The following is a 16,119-nucleotide window of genomic DNA, read 5'->3' as shown; positions in this document are numbered from 1 at the left end:
TTAAATCCACCTTGCTGTCATTTAAGACAGACTAATCAAAATTTGATTGGTTTTATACATTCAGCATTGTGTCAAACAGGTGTTTTTCGGTTTGAGAAATGGTCAGAGCTTTCATTTCTGAATCGTTTGTAACTGTTCAATATTCATTACTTAGTTTATGATCAATTGTCCAATAGTTTATTGAAGAAGAAGAAAAATTTAGCTCCAGAAATGTGAAGAAAAAAAATCTCAGGGCCATTTGTATGAGTCTGTAGGTGATAAAAAGAGAAATATTTTTAATATTTATATTAAAACACATTTACCAAGTTTTTAGAGACTACATATATTTCATCTTAGTTTCATACATTTTTGAAAAATACTGATACCATTTTCTACCAATCTATATATATATATATATATATATATATATTACCATCAAGTAAGAAGTACTGAAATATTTTCATCAGGCCCTTGGCTTGAATACACGGGACATGGTTTTCAATATATATATATATATATATATATATATATATATATATATATATATATATATATATATATTATTTATTTATATATATTATATTTATATACAAATGAGTTCATGTTAATTTCAACATTTACTAATAAATTTTTAATAAAATCATATCTGTTAACATTAGTTTATTCACTGTGAACTAACATGAACAAACCCTTTCCAGTTTTTTTATTAATAAACATAAACAAAGATTAATAAATGCTGTAAAATTACAGTCAACATTTGAAGTGGATTAAAACCTTTAATCAAAGTTGTCCTAAAACCTTCTTCTTAGGACAACTTTGATTAACTTTTTTGATCCACTAAAAAGTTGACTATATATTGCTCATGCAGTTCATAATGCATTAAATAATTTTAACAAATAAGACCTTATTGTAAAGTGTTACCCAAATTTTATATGCAACTCTTTGAATTTCAGCTCATTTTATATACCGAGTAGCAGACATTTTTGAATGTTAAAATCCCCAGATGATTGCCGCAGACATTGCTTTAATTGTAAAAAGTAGATAGCATGACAAAGAGTAGTGAGGTCTTTAACAGATTCACTCGAGCTTTGCATGTGGAAGCTCAAAGGAGCTCAAAGCATCTCAAAACTCTCAGCAGTAGCAGGAGATAACTCATTGTCAGAGTAAATAGCCCTCTTTCTCTTTCGTGAGCCTGTGAAATAAGGCAGAAGTTCCTCAGAATCAGTGGCTGCAGCTTCCATGACACCAGCTGATGCTTGTCCTCTTCCTCTTCCATTGTGTGCATCAAAAGTGAGGTCTGGTATTTTAAAGATATCCTCAGGTATTGCACAATCCAAATTCTCAAGAAGCTCCTCACTCATATTATGTGGCACAGAGGAGGATAGATTTGTTATGGTGCTGCTGTCATCAGCTCTGTTTGTCCCATCCACATTATTGCCAAGATACTTCACCCTATCCATTAAGCTGGCAGGCCAGAAGGCTGGTGGAAGGTTGTAAACACCAACGAATTTCAATGGACCAAGCTCCTGCAGATTTGGAGGATCCCAGATCAGATCTAAACATAAGAAATATAAGCATATGAATATATTTATCTCTTTTATACTGATAAACTACAACATTGGTGTGATATTAATGCTAAGAAATTACTTTCAGGTGTGATAACACCACATTGGGTCTCAATCGCATCAGATCTTGGAAGGGCCTTATTGTAGCTGGTAGATTCAACCTCATCTCTGTATTCCGGTGAGGGAGGAGGTGGAGGTGGGCATGGAGGTGGCATGAAGTATTGGCGAGCCATGGAGGATCCTTAAAAATTACAAAATGTCATTTAATGAAACATTTTTAAATCATATTTAAATGACTGATATACAATAAATGTAAAAAAATATTTCCCTGATTTGTTATCACAGCATTTTTTATTATTATTATTTTTTTTGTTAAAACAGCTTAGATAATTTATGCGGTTCAGATAACATACTATTTTGAGTTTCTGTTGATTAAACCAATCTCCTTCATTGTATTAACTACATTTTTATGTCAGTAAACTCAAAATTTTAAGGCAACCATAATTTTTACAGTGTGTAGATACAGGTAAGAAAAATATTATTATTCATAATTCATATTTATTGCACAGCATTTTGGATGAATTATTGAAAATATATTTTTTTTGTCAAAAATAGTTGGTTTATAAAGTTATGCTCGATAATTCGCTTGGTTTAAATCAACCACTTTAAGCGGGAAATCATGTTCTCTTACCATTATTCAGGCCTATATGAGGTGGTGGAATGTTAGAAGGCTGCTCATCCTCTGGCCCGGACTGGGAACAATCATATGAATTCATTAAAAAGTATATAATTGTGCAAATATTGCTCTCTTAACTCGCTTGTGTTCACTTGCGATTGTTAGCAGTAAAATCAATACTCTCATCTGCTGTTAGAATGTTTTAAAGAAACATTCCTGAGAATTCCTTTTATGATGTCATAAACGGCAGCTGCTTTATTGTAATTCCTGAACTGTATGGCAGGAGATGAAATGATGTACAGTTAAAATACAAACAAAAAATACAGCTGCACTATATACAGATATATAGACAATAAGGAATTCATTTTTGCCACCATCACTGCCAAAAGCATTACAGCATGTTCAAAATGTTTAGAATGTAATCTTGAACATTTTAGTTTTTAATGTCTCTACACAATGCATACAGATAACATAAAGTTTCATTTTATTTATTAAAAATAAAAATATATCATCAATCATTTGTGAGATTAGTCTTGATTGCAAACAACTCAATTTTAATGAATTGAAAATGCTTTCACATGGCATACTTGTTAATAAAGCCATTTAGTTTTTTTTATTTGACCACAAGGAAATCAGTTTCTGCTAAAACAATGTTTTTAATAAATTACAATAGGCACATATAATTACAATAGGCAAATATAAACATAAAATATCACTCAATCGCAGTGTTCATGTTATATGTTAAAATATCTACAGGTAAACCATTTGGCTTGGGAAGGTTTTAAAAGAAAATAAATATTTCTTCTAGAAGCAGTCTATTAAACACATGTAAGTAGCCTACAGAGGGAGTCATCTGCATAGTCTGTAACTACATTCTGCATGTTGCACGTTTCCTTGGTGCTCTTACCCAACTGGAACATGGGAATAAAAAATGATTCAATCTTGGTGTTAATTTGCACAATATTTTCGTGTGCACATTCAATCCTGCATTACAAATAATCACACAACAGATATTTATATCGTCTAATTATATTTAAAACAATCTTTTTTTTATATATTTCAATGTTATTGACGGGGTTCTGTTGTAGTCTTCGTTGCAGTCGTCATCGATTTGGCAGCTCTTGATTTTTGACGCATTTTCAGTGGTATATCCAGTGGTAAAAACGCACATCTGATCCAGCGCAGCGCCGCGTTGATCTTCTTGAACACACTGATTACAACGCAGATCGTTTCACAACACGAGGAAGCGGCAGATGTTTATATGACTCTCTCTAGTGGCCAACGTTTCAGTAGCATTGTTTCTACACTAGAGCAACCCAGTCCTTCTTGTACGCCCACTGTCTGTTACACAAAGTTATATCATGATTGCAAGATCATTCCGGTCATAGGAGGCCATCGAGACTTGTCTTCACATAACATCGAGCAGCTCTTCGCCCTGTCAGGTAAAGACAACAGCGTCGTTATTTAGTACAACACGCAGCTGCTTTTCTCTGATCAGTGCGTCGTTTAAATAAGTGAACAAAATTCTGTAGCGCGCGTTAAATAATGTTCTGCTGAGCGCGTGACTTACGTTTTGCAATCACTCATGCTGTTTGCACGAAAGGAATTCTGTCTATATGTGTTATATGCGACATTCTCATCACCATCTTCACTTTCAAAAATACAGTTTTAAGAGTCACAGGCTACGTGCGTCGAGGCGCTCTTATAGTAGGACAAACTGAACTGTCAGTGAACCTAAACTCGATTCAGTGATTCTATTGTTGGAAGTTCATTCAAATTAATTTAAAACAGAAAAAATAGCATATTTATTAATAACAAATTTGATAACCTGCGGCATTTATTTCGAACGCAGTTCAGTTTGTTTACATATTTACCCAACAGCTATAGCAAAATAGTATTATATTTGAATGTTTAACTTATTTTACTTTATATATGTATATATTTATTTTCTACATATTAGTTATACAGATAATGAGGGTGCAAAGCAATTACACTAAAACTATGTGTATGTTCTTAGGCAATTGCTAAGAAACCTACATTTGAAAGGATGTGGATTCCTATGCTGAGTTTGACTGCCCTGCCACATGTTGGTGGGATATTTGGAGGTCTCATCACACGGAGGGAGGTGAAGACATGGTACACCACACTCAATAAACCCTCATGGAGGCCACCTAATGCTGCCTTTCCAGTGGTGTGGACCACTCTCTACACTGGCATGGGGTTAGTTCAAACAGTGCACGCTTATTTTATCCGCCAGTTATGCATTTAAAGCTTTCAAGGAAGTTGTAGTTAAGTTTAAAAGTTAATAAGTAACTAAAAAAACCTCCCAGATGGTGTAAATAATAGTTTTTCTTTTTTAAAGCTATGGTTCATACCTTGTGTGGAAAGAGCTCGGAGGCTTCACCCAGGATGCAATGGTGCCGCTGGGGCTCTATGGGTTGCAGCTGGCACTTAATTGGGCCTGGACCCCCATCTTCTTTGGAGCACACAAGATTAAACTGGTGAGACATTACTCTGAGGTTCAAAATTCATATCGTTTAGTTAAAATACAGAGAAACTATAGTAGTCAACATTTGAAGTGGATCAAAACCTTTCATCAAAGTTGTCCTAAAACCTTCTTCTTAGGACAACTTTGATTAACTTTTTTGATCCACTTCAAATGTTGACTACTGTACTTTAAAGGTAAAGTAGGAACCAGTTTTTCTGCATATAGGAATGAGATAATATCAGAGACATACTTGACTGAACCTCTACAGTACTGTGTCAGGGGTTCAACCAATTTTTCAAGCTACCTTCAAGCTTCTTCGGTTCTTCTTTCATATCTAGGCACTGATAGAGCTATTGATGCTGAGTGGCACAGTGGCAGCAACAATGGTGTCTTGGTATCCCATCAGCCGCACTGCAACACTGCTCATGGTCCCATACATGGCCTGGCTCTGCGTTGCTACCAGCCTCAACTACTGCATTTGGAGAGACAATCCAGATCCTAAAAAAGACGACTAAAGACGCCAATAAAAACTAACACTATTTTAACTAACACAACTGGCTAGATGTGAAGTTACTGTTTAATAATGAAGGGTTGAACATTGTATTTTTTTTTTATTTTTACAAGTTTATAACATCAGAAAATTCACAATGTCTTAATTAAGAGCAGGAAAGGCAATAAAATGAGAATGTTCTAATGCTTTCATCATCTCTTCACTTAAGTTCAGCATTTTACACAGATCAGTTTATAGGTTCTTCCAACTCAAAATGTTTAATAACAGACAATTCATTTGTTTGCTTGCTTTCTTTCCTATTTTTATGAATAAAAATGTTTTAATGACTCTGTTTCTTGAAAGGAAATTCAGTTACAATGTAGATTTGATTTCAAACACCAAGGTCTGGTCATGAACCTTTGTGGTTGTGCAAGGGTGGTGGTCAGGCAGGGTAGGTTTTTATCATTTATCTTTCGTGAACATATTTTTCCATAGCGTAGACCATATTATCAATATCTGCCAGAAAATTCACCAGTGTGCACTCAGCTTTATGTTATTTCACTTGTCTATGCAACTTTCTATTACTGCACTTTGGATGTCATTTCATCCTAATCCTAAAATACAAATTTCATACTTTAAATTAAGATGGATTGTTAAAATGGAAATTAAGTCCGTTTTATTTTAGCCTTCAAGTAATAAATATATAACCCTCAATGACATTGAGGGAATTAATGAAAACAAAAGCTTGATTTTTCTTTCTTTTTAAAAAAAAATTTGCATAGTATTTTCTTGAGCGAATCTGCTTTAAAAGGTTTAAAAAAATGTGAAGAATGTTTATAACCAAACAATTGTGAGGCACAATTAACTTCCATAGTATGGGAGAAAAAATTCTATGGAAGTTCCCACAACTGTTTGATTACAAAGATTCTTCAAAATATCTTCATTTGTGTTCAGCAGAAGACTTGAGGGCGAGTAAAAGATGACAGATTTTCCCTTTTTGGGTCAACTTCCCCTTTAAAGGGATAGTTCACCCAAAAATTACCCCCAGGGCATCCAAGATGTAGGTGACTTTGTTTCTTCAGTAGAACACAAAAGATGATTTTTAACTCCAACTTTTGCCGTCTGTCATTCAAATAATGCCAGTGGATGGGAACTTCATCTATAAGAGTAAATAAAACTTGCTTAGACAAACCCAAATTAAACCCTGCTGCTCGTGACGACACATTGATGTCCTAAGACACGAAACGATCGGTTTGTGCGAGAAAACGAACAGTATTTATATCATTTTTTACCTCTAAAACACCACTATGTCCAACTGCATTCATCACTCGATTCGTTTGGTCTGATCGCGCTTTGACAACGGCAGTGATGTCTCGCTCATATACTTCAATGAGAGCTAGACATCACTGCCGCTGTCAGAGCGCGATCAGACCTCACTAAGCGAATGCTGAGCACAGTTGGACATAGTGGTGTATTAGAGGTAAAAAATTATATAAATACTGTTCGGTTTCTCGCACAAACCGATCGTTTCATGTCTTAGGACATCAATGTGTCGTCACGAGCCGCAGGGTTTAATTTGGACTTGTCTATGCAAGTTTTATTTACTCTTATAGTAGAAGTTCCCATCCACTAGCATTATTTGAATTACAGATGGCAGCGGTTGGAGTTAAAAATCATCATTTGTGTTCTACTGAAGAAAAAAAGTCACCTACATCTTGGATGCCCTGGGGGTAAGCAGATAAACATCAAATTTTCATTTTTGGGTGAACTATCCCTTTAATTCCCCCACGACTACATATGTAAAACAGGATTGAACATCTAGAAAAAAAAAATAGAAAAAAAAACAGTCTTAAAGATAAAAATATGGGTGTAAAAACTGTTTTTTTTATTTTATTTTTTTTTAAAGAATGTACATAATTCAGAATGGCTCTTAATCAGTGGAATCAAAACACAGTAGGTTGTTTTATGGTAAATACAAAAAGTATTTATTTGCATTATGGATTCAAGAGAAATATGCAAGTAATAATCTATAAACTGAATATTGTTTTTCCTGAATAAATAACATTTCTTCAACTTTAACACAGCTCTCCAAATGAAACCATCCGTTTTATTTCTTGGAAGTTTCTGTTCAAGCATCAACATGAAGAGAGCTACAGCTGTTAGAAGTGAAGAATTACATACACACCTTAATTGTTTTATTTTTGAAAAAGTGCCAAGAGGAATAAGATCTGTACAGTACTATGATTATTTTTCAGCTTTTTCAGGGGGTCCATCTTCAGGTTTGGAGGAGAAGCGCTCCATAAGTGTCTTCCACAATCCCTTCTTCTCCTCATCTGTTTGCTGCATGTTTCCTGCAAAAGAAAGCTTACTTTTGTCATTTCTATATGGTCATTTAAAATCCTAGCACACATAAAATGAGTGCTAATGAACCATTACTTTGACATGAAATGTAAAGGTGATGTAAACAAACTGCTCTTGTAGTGAAAATTCACAATCCAATCCAACAATAACAATGTTTTCTCTCCAATTCTAAAATAATAATATACAACATTTTTTTTCTCTTCTCACTAGATTAAGAGATGTTACATGATGCTGAATGTCAATACGGTCTAGAACTTTATATTTAAGATTTAAACAAGTCTTTATACACTACTCAAAAGTTTGGAGTCATTAAGATTTTAATAATTTAAGAAATTGATAGGTTTATTCAACAAGGACACATTAAATTGATAAAAAGCGACAGTAGAGACTTACAATGTTACAAAAAAAAAAAAAAGGCAATTCAAATAAATGCAGTTTTTACTTTCTAAAGAATCCTGAAGAAAACAAAAAACAAAACAAAAAAAAAACGCATCACTGTTTCCACAAACATATTAAGAAACACTCTTTTGAAGATAATGAAATGTTTCTTGAGCACCAAATCAGCATACTAGAAATAAAATGATTTCTGAAAGATCATGTGACACTGAAGACTGGAATAATGATGCTGAAAATTAAGCTTTACCATCACAGGAATAAAATTACATTTTAAAATGCATTATCATAGAAAACAGATATTTTAAATTGTAATTATATTTCACAATATTACTGTTTTTTGTAAAATATTTCAGACAACTGAGCTTAAGAAATCCTCACCTGTTGCCAACAGTATTCGGCATTCTTCCACTGTCACACCTGTAAAACTTGTATCTTTCGCACGAGGAAACTAAAAACAAGTGGACAAAAATATTATGATGCTGTCAAATGTATTTAATGAGATTTGTGTTAATTAAATCATAAATTAAAGACATTCTACAATAACAATGTGAGGAAAGATGTTTTGACAAATATTCCAGATCTCTTTGAATCTCTTTCAAACAAAAAACAAACAAACAAACAAACAAACAAAAAATATTTCTAAAGATGACAGCCAGTTAAAATATGATGTAAACATAAACGTTTAGGTCTAGAAAATCTTTCAGGAAATTTCACTCACCTTTTCTTTGTACACATTACTATTGATGCGAGCCAGACTTTCGTACATCTGGTCACATTTCTCTGGGTCTGAAATCTAAATTGAGACATATAAGACAACATAGGCAATGTTGCATAAGATATTTGTATTGCTTCTTAAAATAGATATTTTTAGAAAGAATATTTACAAGAAAAAACATACTACACACTGAGCTAGCGAAAATAAACCTTCAAGTACACGTTACAGTAAAAACATATCATGAAAGCCTGGATACCTCTGCACATAATATAAAAGATCTGCAACAAGGGTAAATCTTGCAGTAATTCACTTAGTACTAAATCACCTACCTGTGTATTTTCTCCTTCTCGGAAAGCACTAGCGACTCTTTGGCGTAAAAATGTTCCCAAATCTCGCCCTTTCTTTGACTCGTCCTTTGGCCATTCCTCGCATAGCTTTAGAAATCGACGGTATCTGGTGGCAGACATGTTTTACGTATAGAAATTGTAGGTGGTGTTTCACAACTGTGCTGAAAATCTGTAAGCCGTGGAGGGTCAAATGGTACGGCGTTTCTAAATCGATTCCTCATAGAGAAAATCGCCCGTCTCTTAATACGGGTTGTCCCAGTTGAGGATCCGTAGTGCCATACTGTTAACCTCGTGGTTTGCCGTAGAAATCTCAAGGTAACGTTAATATCAAAGACCCTCTGCTTGCTCGGTTAATACTGATTTAGTATCGCCACCAAACTAAAAGAATAATTTAGTATCAAATAAAATGAGCGGAAAGAAAGCAGATGGGCAATCGGGTGGTGTGATGGGCTGGATAAGCTCAGCTTGCCGTTTTGCAGCGGACAGAAATGACTTCAGAAGGTTTGTTACTGTTGTAAATCCTCTACCAAAGCTTGAAACGACACGAACAGTACTGCTGCTACAACTCCTATCTGAAATGATGTTCAAATGTATCGTTTTAAATATCTTGCCAGCATTTGTGATGGTCTCTTTGTTTCATTGTTACAGGAATCTCCTTGTAAACCTGGGTTTATTTGCAGCGGGTGTTTGGGTCGCAAGAAACCTCTCAGATTTCGACTTAATGTCTCCTCAGCCAGTCACGTAACTCCCCAACAACAACAAAAAAAGGACTTGCAGGTGAAACAGCAAAATTGACAGTATTGCTAACTCCCACCCTTCAAAAACAGGTCCGAGACTTAACTCTTATTTTCCCTTCTCGAAATAGGTGGTGCTGAAATGGAAGAACAGACCTTTTCTACAGTGGGTCTTGTTGAACAAGCCCATTCGACACTTAAGGGAATAAATAATATCCCAGCAATTGTATGATTACAATTGTAGATTTCTTGTGTAGAAATAAAGCTCATGTTGAAACAGTTGCCTACAGCCATTTATTTGTAAATAAATCTAAAATATACATAATATTGGAACAATATTCAAGAAAATTTAAAAGTCCATTATAATTTATATTTTAAAGCACTTTACAATACACATTTCTTAAAGAACATCCTTTTACGTAGCATTTCCACACTTGCAGTCCCTTATTTTGAAGACAAAACTTTGATCCAGGTCTCTTTTTCTAACCTGGAGAGACATAATATTACAATTTTAGATATTACCTTACACAAGAATATTATATTTTTCAAACCAAAATGTTCATTCAAAATAAACAATGCTCAAGATAATAAATACTGGGGTTGGACAATGAAACCAATGAAGCCAATTTAGTGTTGGAGGTTTCATGCCTATATATGTGTGGCTAATCTTCACTGATCTACATTCTATCAGTAAGAGCTGAGTGTGAAGGTTGAATTAGCAGAGCAATAGCACAGCTATACATAAAATATTGCAATCCACACAACATAATGGGAGACGTATCAGTTTAAAAGCGGACAAATTGTTGGTGTGCATCACTCGCTGACTCATCTGTGAACAGGACTGCAATTATTGTGATGTATATAGGGTAATGCCGGCATATCACCACATAGGATGAACCACATCCAACAGGAGTAACTGCAACTGTCAATGCAAGAGGAAGCTGACTGAAAGGGACGTCCAAGTACTAACCTGGATTGTATCAAAATATAAAACCAGAGCTGCCCAACTCACTGCAAAATTAAATGTACACCTCTCTACTCCTGTTTCCACCAAAACTGTTAGTCGGGAGTTTTACAGAGTCAATATTCATAGTTAAACCTTTGATTACTTGTGCCACTGCCAAATGTTGGTTTCAATGGTGCCAACAGTGCAGATCTGGGCTGTGGACAATGTGAAACATGTCTCTGATGAGTCCACCTTCACCGTCTTTCCCACATTTGTGGGAGTTACGGTGTGGAGAAGCGCCAAAGATGATTAACACCCGGACTGTTGCTGCCCAGAGTGAAGCACGGGGGTGGATCAGTGATGGTCTGGGCTGCGATATCATGGCATTCCCTACTGTGCTTGATGGGCACGTCACTGCCAAGGACCACTGAACCATTCTGGAGGACCATGTGCACTTAATGGTTCAAACATTGTACCCTGAAGGGGGAGCTGTGTATCAGCATGATAATGCACCAATACAGCAAGACATGTGAGAGAATGGTTTGATGGACATGAAAGTAAAGTTGAACATCTCCCATGGCTTACACAGTCACCGGATCTAAATATTTTTGGGCCACTTTGGGTTATTTTGGAGGAGCGAGTCAGAAAACGTTTTCCTCCACCAGCATCACATAGTGACCTGGCCACTATTCTGGAAGAGGAATGGCTCAAATCCCTCTGGCCACTGTGAAGGACTAGTATGTGTCATTCCCATGACAAATTGATGCTGCATTGGCCGCAAAAGGAGGCCCTACACCTTACTAACAAATTATTGTGGTCTAAACCAAGTGTTTCAGTCTCATTGTCCAACCCCTGTATTTGCTTGTCTTGGCAATGGATTATATTGTGTAGTACAAGTTACCGTGTGCGTGCAGCAAATATCAGGGCGGTGGAAGATCTATTGTGGTTCTTAGTCAGATGGAGCAGGAGGGAGTCAGGGGGTAGTCCCAAAATCGTCGTTTTGATTTCCTCTACGCGCACATTATCAGGAAATAGTGCATGGTCCTGCACAACAAACCTGTTTCCACTGAGTGGAGTATGAAATAGACAACAATAACACTGGATACCAAAACTAGGTGATTGTAATTTAACATAAAACAAACCAGAGGCAGAGGGTCAATGAAATTATAAAAACATTCCAGCAGATCATACCTTCTAACAGAGAGGAGCAAAAGATCATTGAATAGATGTATGTATACATCTCTGCGAGAGACTACAGAGACTTTGTGATTGCCACCAACAATTAGTTGCTTCAAAGTTCCCTCTTGAATCAAATGACGCCCTCTGGTGATTAATGGAATGGACTGATTGAGAACAGAAAGAAAACTGGTTTAAAAATATGACAGCAGAAAAATAAGAAATGCATTAAGACTTTATACCTTGACATTTCCGAAGTCCACTAACTTGTCCAAACAAACCAGCAGCTCTGTCCTCTTCATTTGTTGGACACTTCTGTCACACTCCTCCACTATCTACGCAGATTTATGAAATTAAAAATGTATTAATTTGTAAAGCAAAGCAACAGATGAATTACATCTAATTATGGAAGCTTGTTTCTGCCAAACGTTTTAGTGTCTTTTTTATCACAATTGAGAGAGAAAAATTGCTTTTTTTCCCCCTTTGCAATTGCAAGAAAAACTCAGAATTGCAAGTTTACATCTTGCTAATAAATCTTGATAATTTATATATAAAGATAGGGGCATTTATTATTATAAAAGCAAAGCATGACAGCCTACCTTACGCACAGCTTCAATGGCTTCCGTCAAATTAGAGACATTAGAACAAACACCTTTAGCTCTCTTGAGGATGTTCTAAACCAAAAAAAAAAAAAACCCATTCATGTTCACAAAAAAAAAGATGTTAACAGGATTTTCTCTGAAGAGTCTACACATCTCCCGGGGCTGTATAAAGGAAAGCCAACCTCAAGTAAGAGTGTCATCCGTGTGATCCTCTGAAAAGGAAGAATCAAGAAAGACTTGAGAGTCTGTCTCTGGCATTGTGGATCTTTCTCTAGTTTCTTCAGGATCAGCGCAAATTTTCTGTTGCCCTGCCTGGTGGGGAACGTAAAATGGTAATTAGAACACTACCACACCAAAGCTATAATATTAAATTGAATTATGTGTTCAATTTGGAAGAAATATGAAAATGGAACAAACAGCAGCTGAGTGATGACGGCCTCCTGGTACATCATGTTGGTGATATACGGCACATAGACTTGTTGGAAGTCTTGCTGGTGTTTCAAAACTATATCACCAACCTGTGACATCACCACATCCTGCCTGAGATGGGACTCCAGGTCCTCCAGAATCCTAAATAAACCAAAAATAAAAGTAATATTTAATTATGATTATATACACACACACACACACACACACGCACACTCACCAAGGCTGCATTTATTTGGTCAAAAACAGTTTTCAGTGTCACACGATCCTTTTAAAACTCAAGTAACATTTCTTATTATCAATGTTTAAAATAATTTTGGTGCTTAATAGTTGTGTGGAAACTACGGAAGAGGATTAGAGCCAAGCAATAAAAAAATAAAACCATCTCGAGATTAAAGTTGTTAAATTTCGAGAAAAAAAGTCTAAATAAAATGTTGAGAATAAACTCATTAAATTATGAGAAAAAAAAAACTGGTTAAATTTCAAGAAAAAAGTCGAGAAAATGTTGAGAATAGAGAAAAAAAAGTCGTTAAATTACGAGAACAAATTCGTTGAATTATGAGAAAATGTTGTTAAATTACGAGAACAAATTCGTTAAATTATGAGAAAAATGTCGTTAAATTACGAGAACAAATTCATTAAATTATGAGAAAAATGTAGTTAAATTTAATGACTATTCTCAACATTTTATCTTGACTTTTTTATTGAAATTTAACGAGTTTTCTCGTAATTTAACGAGTTTATTCTCAACATTTTATCTCGACTTTTTTCTTGAAATTTAACGAGTTTTTTCTCGAAATTTAACAACTTTAATCTCAAGATGGTTTTACTTTTTTATTATTGCTTGGCCCTAATCCTCTTCCGTAGGAAACAGTAAAAATGTTTTACTTTATATTCTTTGATTTTAAGATTTGTCAATGAATAGAAACCGATTTCAATCAACAGATTTTATTTGAAATGGAAATCTTTTGTAAAAAAAACAAAGCCTTGTTGAATAAAAATAAGTGAAAAAAACTTTAATGGAAGTGTATGTAAATCATTAGATTAAAATTATATAATAAATAATATTTGTAACAACATTTTTTTTTTATATCATTAGATATACAGACATATTTAGCAATCAGTGATTTCACATATGAAATTGTATTACATTGTATTGTATATCCAAGTATTTATCCTTACCTTTCACTGACTCTGCAGACATCCTTTAGGTTGGAGAACAGAACATGATGCTGTACACGGGAGAGGGTCTGTTTGAGTTCTGCTGAGCACTGAAACACATTCAGTGCTACTACCAGACTCTTCTGATACGAGGCCTCTGACACAATCAGCTCAAACATGGCCTAGCCCGAAATCACAATGGCAGAGGGATGAGTAGTGTGACTTTACAGTAGACATGAGACCAAGGTCATGTTTTGCAAGCATGCAGCAGTCTTGTTGGTATCCTGCAATACACACCTCCTGAAGCTGGATCTCCTGCGCACTGAGGGAGTTCAGCAGACCCTTTACTTGTGGTAACTCCTGCCATAGAGCGTATGGCTTAGCCTGTAGTCCCGGAGGGCTCAACACAGAGGTCGGGCTTAAGGGAGGAGGAGTTTTCAGACCAGGAAGACGCATAGATGTCACCAATTCTGAAAGTCCTGTGTGCTGTGCTCTGTGTAAATCCTTCTTCACAGAGCTCATCCAATACTCCTGATATAAAGGGACCGCTGGGACAACAAAAAAATGGCGCAGGTGAAAGCAATATTTGGTGTTACTATATATATTTGATAAATATTATGTTGTGTAATGAAAATAAGTAGTATTAATATATATATTTTATTTTTTACATGACCCGAACCATCCATTCTCACCCACTCATTAAAGAGAAAAAATATTTTGAAACAAACTTTTCTTCATGCAAATTTTTTTTTTTTTTTTTGATCTTTTGATTGTTCGGATGAAATATAACCCAGCTACAGTATCTGGTTGACAGTTTTTGTAAGATTCATCTGTACACTTACAACTGTTGATGTACTCTGATTCAAAATTGGCAACGTACGACTCCTCTTGTTGTGCATTGACTTCCATTGCATCTTCTCTGAAACAAGAAAAATAACTACTTTTGTACAAAGACTGATGTACAAACATAAACTGGCAGTTATTGAACATTGGATGCCTTAATTATTGTTTTGTGTATCATAAATGTTACCTTTTCATCTCATTCTCCTCACAGAGCATGTCAGATGATTTCCGCCTGAAGCTCTCAGAAGAAAAGAGGGATGAAAGGGGCAAAGAAAACCCCATAACATTCCATAACTGTGAGCTTGCAACAGATCTAAGAGCTTCAGCCAACCCTTCAGATGCACTAAGAAAGAGGTTAAAAATGAAAAAGAAGTCAAAATGAAGCACCATCTAAAGCTTTTTAAAAAAAAAATTATTGTGAGGTAGGCAGCTAATAGGAAATACAACAACAGTTAGTATAGGAATAGTTATATCAGGCCACGTTAGAACACTAGAATAACAAACAAATTTAATATTTATTAAATATTTATTTTGATTACATACTAGCAAAGTCCTCCAGACGCTTCACAGTCTTCCACGTTTGTTTTAGGGCTGTGTTCATCTAGTGCTTCAGTCACACCATCTCTGTCGGCCCAGATTCTCCCATTCTCCATGACTTGAGCCCTATACGGTAATCTCTCTCGCGGTTTTATGCGTGATATTGAATTTAAAATTTGAATTATCGCCGTAAAAATACCTGTTTACACACAGATATTAACACTCCACCGAAATACTTTCCAAACCGCTGGATTAAGATCTGTGTGAGTCAGACTAATTTAGCCGAGCGTCCTCACCTGTCCAATTTCACACAACCAATTTTGCTGCATTTGATTGGGCGTTGCTTTGGCAAGTACGATTAATTTATTATTGGCTGAACCTAAAGAAACAATAAAGAAAATGTAATGACTCAGTGTCATGTCATATCTTTTTTATGAAATAGTGGGAACAAGATTTTCATTATCATCACATTACAGTAATAAACACATGATAGTGAATGTGGATTTAGATGTGCACATAAATAAAAACTTGCTTCGTTTCCTTAATAAAATAGTTCATATTAATATAATATATAATTAAAATTAATATTTTGTGAGAATCACCCTATTATAAGCAGTTTAAGAAGACTCAAACAGGCATTTTAGCATTAATTAATACAAATACCGGTCAGATTTATG

The 16,119-nt window shown here is 35.2% G+C and overlaps 5 protein-coding genes across 5 annotated transcripts; 2 read left to right on the top strand and 3 right to left on the bottom strand.

The window, feature by feature from the left end:
* Positions 1-837: 837 nt before the first annotated feature.
* LOC125273771 lies at positions 838-3,440 on the bottom strand. The gene is made up of 3 exons (XM_048199430.1): positions 2,236-3,440; positions 1,627-1,785; positions 838-1,534 (listed from the first exon to the last, which is right to left on the bottom strand). Exons 1-3 carry the CDS (start codon positions 2,318-2,320, stop codon positions 1,092-1,094), a joined length of 687 nt encoding a protein of 228 aa, XP_048055387.1. The 5' UTR covers positions 2,321-3,440; the 3' UTR covers positions 838-1,091.
* Positions 3,438-5,545, top strand: tspo (translocator protein). The gene is made up of 4 exons (XM_048199444.1): positions 3,438-3,662; positions 4,238-4,440; positions 4,583-4,721; positions 5,047-5,545. The coding sequence occupies exons 2-4, from the start codon at positions 4,268-4,270 to the stop codon at positions 5,221-5,223; spliced, it is 489 nt and encodes a 162-aa protein (XP_048055401.1). The 5' UTR covers positions 3,438-3,662; positions 4,238-4,267; the 3' UTR covers positions 5,224-5,545.
* Positions 5,546-7,156: 1,611 nt separating this feature from the next.
* Positions 7,157-9,211, bottom strand: LOC125273781 (ubiquinol-cytochrome-c reductase complex assembly factor 2). Its single transcript, XM_048199446.1, has 4 exons — positions 9,000-9,211; positions 8,674-8,748; positions 8,334-8,403; positions 7,157-7,549 (listed from the first exon to the last, which is right to left on the bottom strand). The coding sequence occupies exons 1-4, from the start codon at positions 9,135-9,137 to the stop codon at positions 7,443-7,445; spliced, it is 390 nt and encodes a 129-aa protein (XP_048055403.1). The 5' UTR covers positions 9,138-9,211; the 3' UTR covers positions 7,157-7,442.
* A 61-nt stretch (positions 9,212-9,272) lies between these two features.
* On the top strand, positions 9,273-10,033 carry tomm6 (translocase of outer mitochondrial membrane 6 homolog (yeast)). Its single transcript, XM_048199450.1, has 3 exons — positions 9,273-9,518; positions 9,666-9,794; positions 9,883-10,033. Exons 1-2 carry the CDS (start codon positions 9,424-9,426, stop codon positions 9,760-9,762), a joined length of 192 nt encoding a protein of 63 aa, XP_048055407.1. The 5' UTR covers positions 9,273-9,423; the 3' UTR covers positions 9,763-9,794; positions 9,883-10,033.
* On the bottom strand, positions 10,027-15,777 carry si:ch73-15b2.5 (rho guanine nucleotide exchange factor 5). Its single transcript, XM_048199425.1, has 12 exons — positions 15,449-15,777; positions 15,093-15,248; positions 14,905-14,981; positions 14,360-14,610; positions 14,084-14,244; positions 12,893-13,045; positions 12,658-12,787; positions 12,473-12,547; positions 12,116-12,208; positions 11,889-12,040; positions 11,599-11,763; positions 10,027-10,238 (listed from the first exon to the last, which is right to left on the bottom strand). The coding sequence occupies exons 1-12, from the start codon at positions 15,556-15,558 to the stop codon at positions 10,196-10,198; spliced, it is 1,566 nt and encodes a 521-aa protein (XP_048055382.1). The 5' UTR covers positions 15,559-15,777; the 3' UTR covers positions 10,027-10,195.
* Between the last annotated feature and the right edge of the window lie 342 nt (positions 15,778-16,119).

This window comes from Megalobrama amblycephala, linkage group LG8, assembly GCF_018812025.1.
Source record: "Megalobrama amblycephala isolate DHTTF-2021 linkage group LG8, ASM1881202v1, whole genome shotgun sequence".
NCBI classification, from domain to species: Eukaryota; Metazoa; Chordata; class Actinopteri; order Cypriniformes; family Xenocyprididae; genus Megalobrama; species Megalobrama amblycephala.
This window is presented reverse-complemented; position numbering and strand designations above follow the sequence as displayed.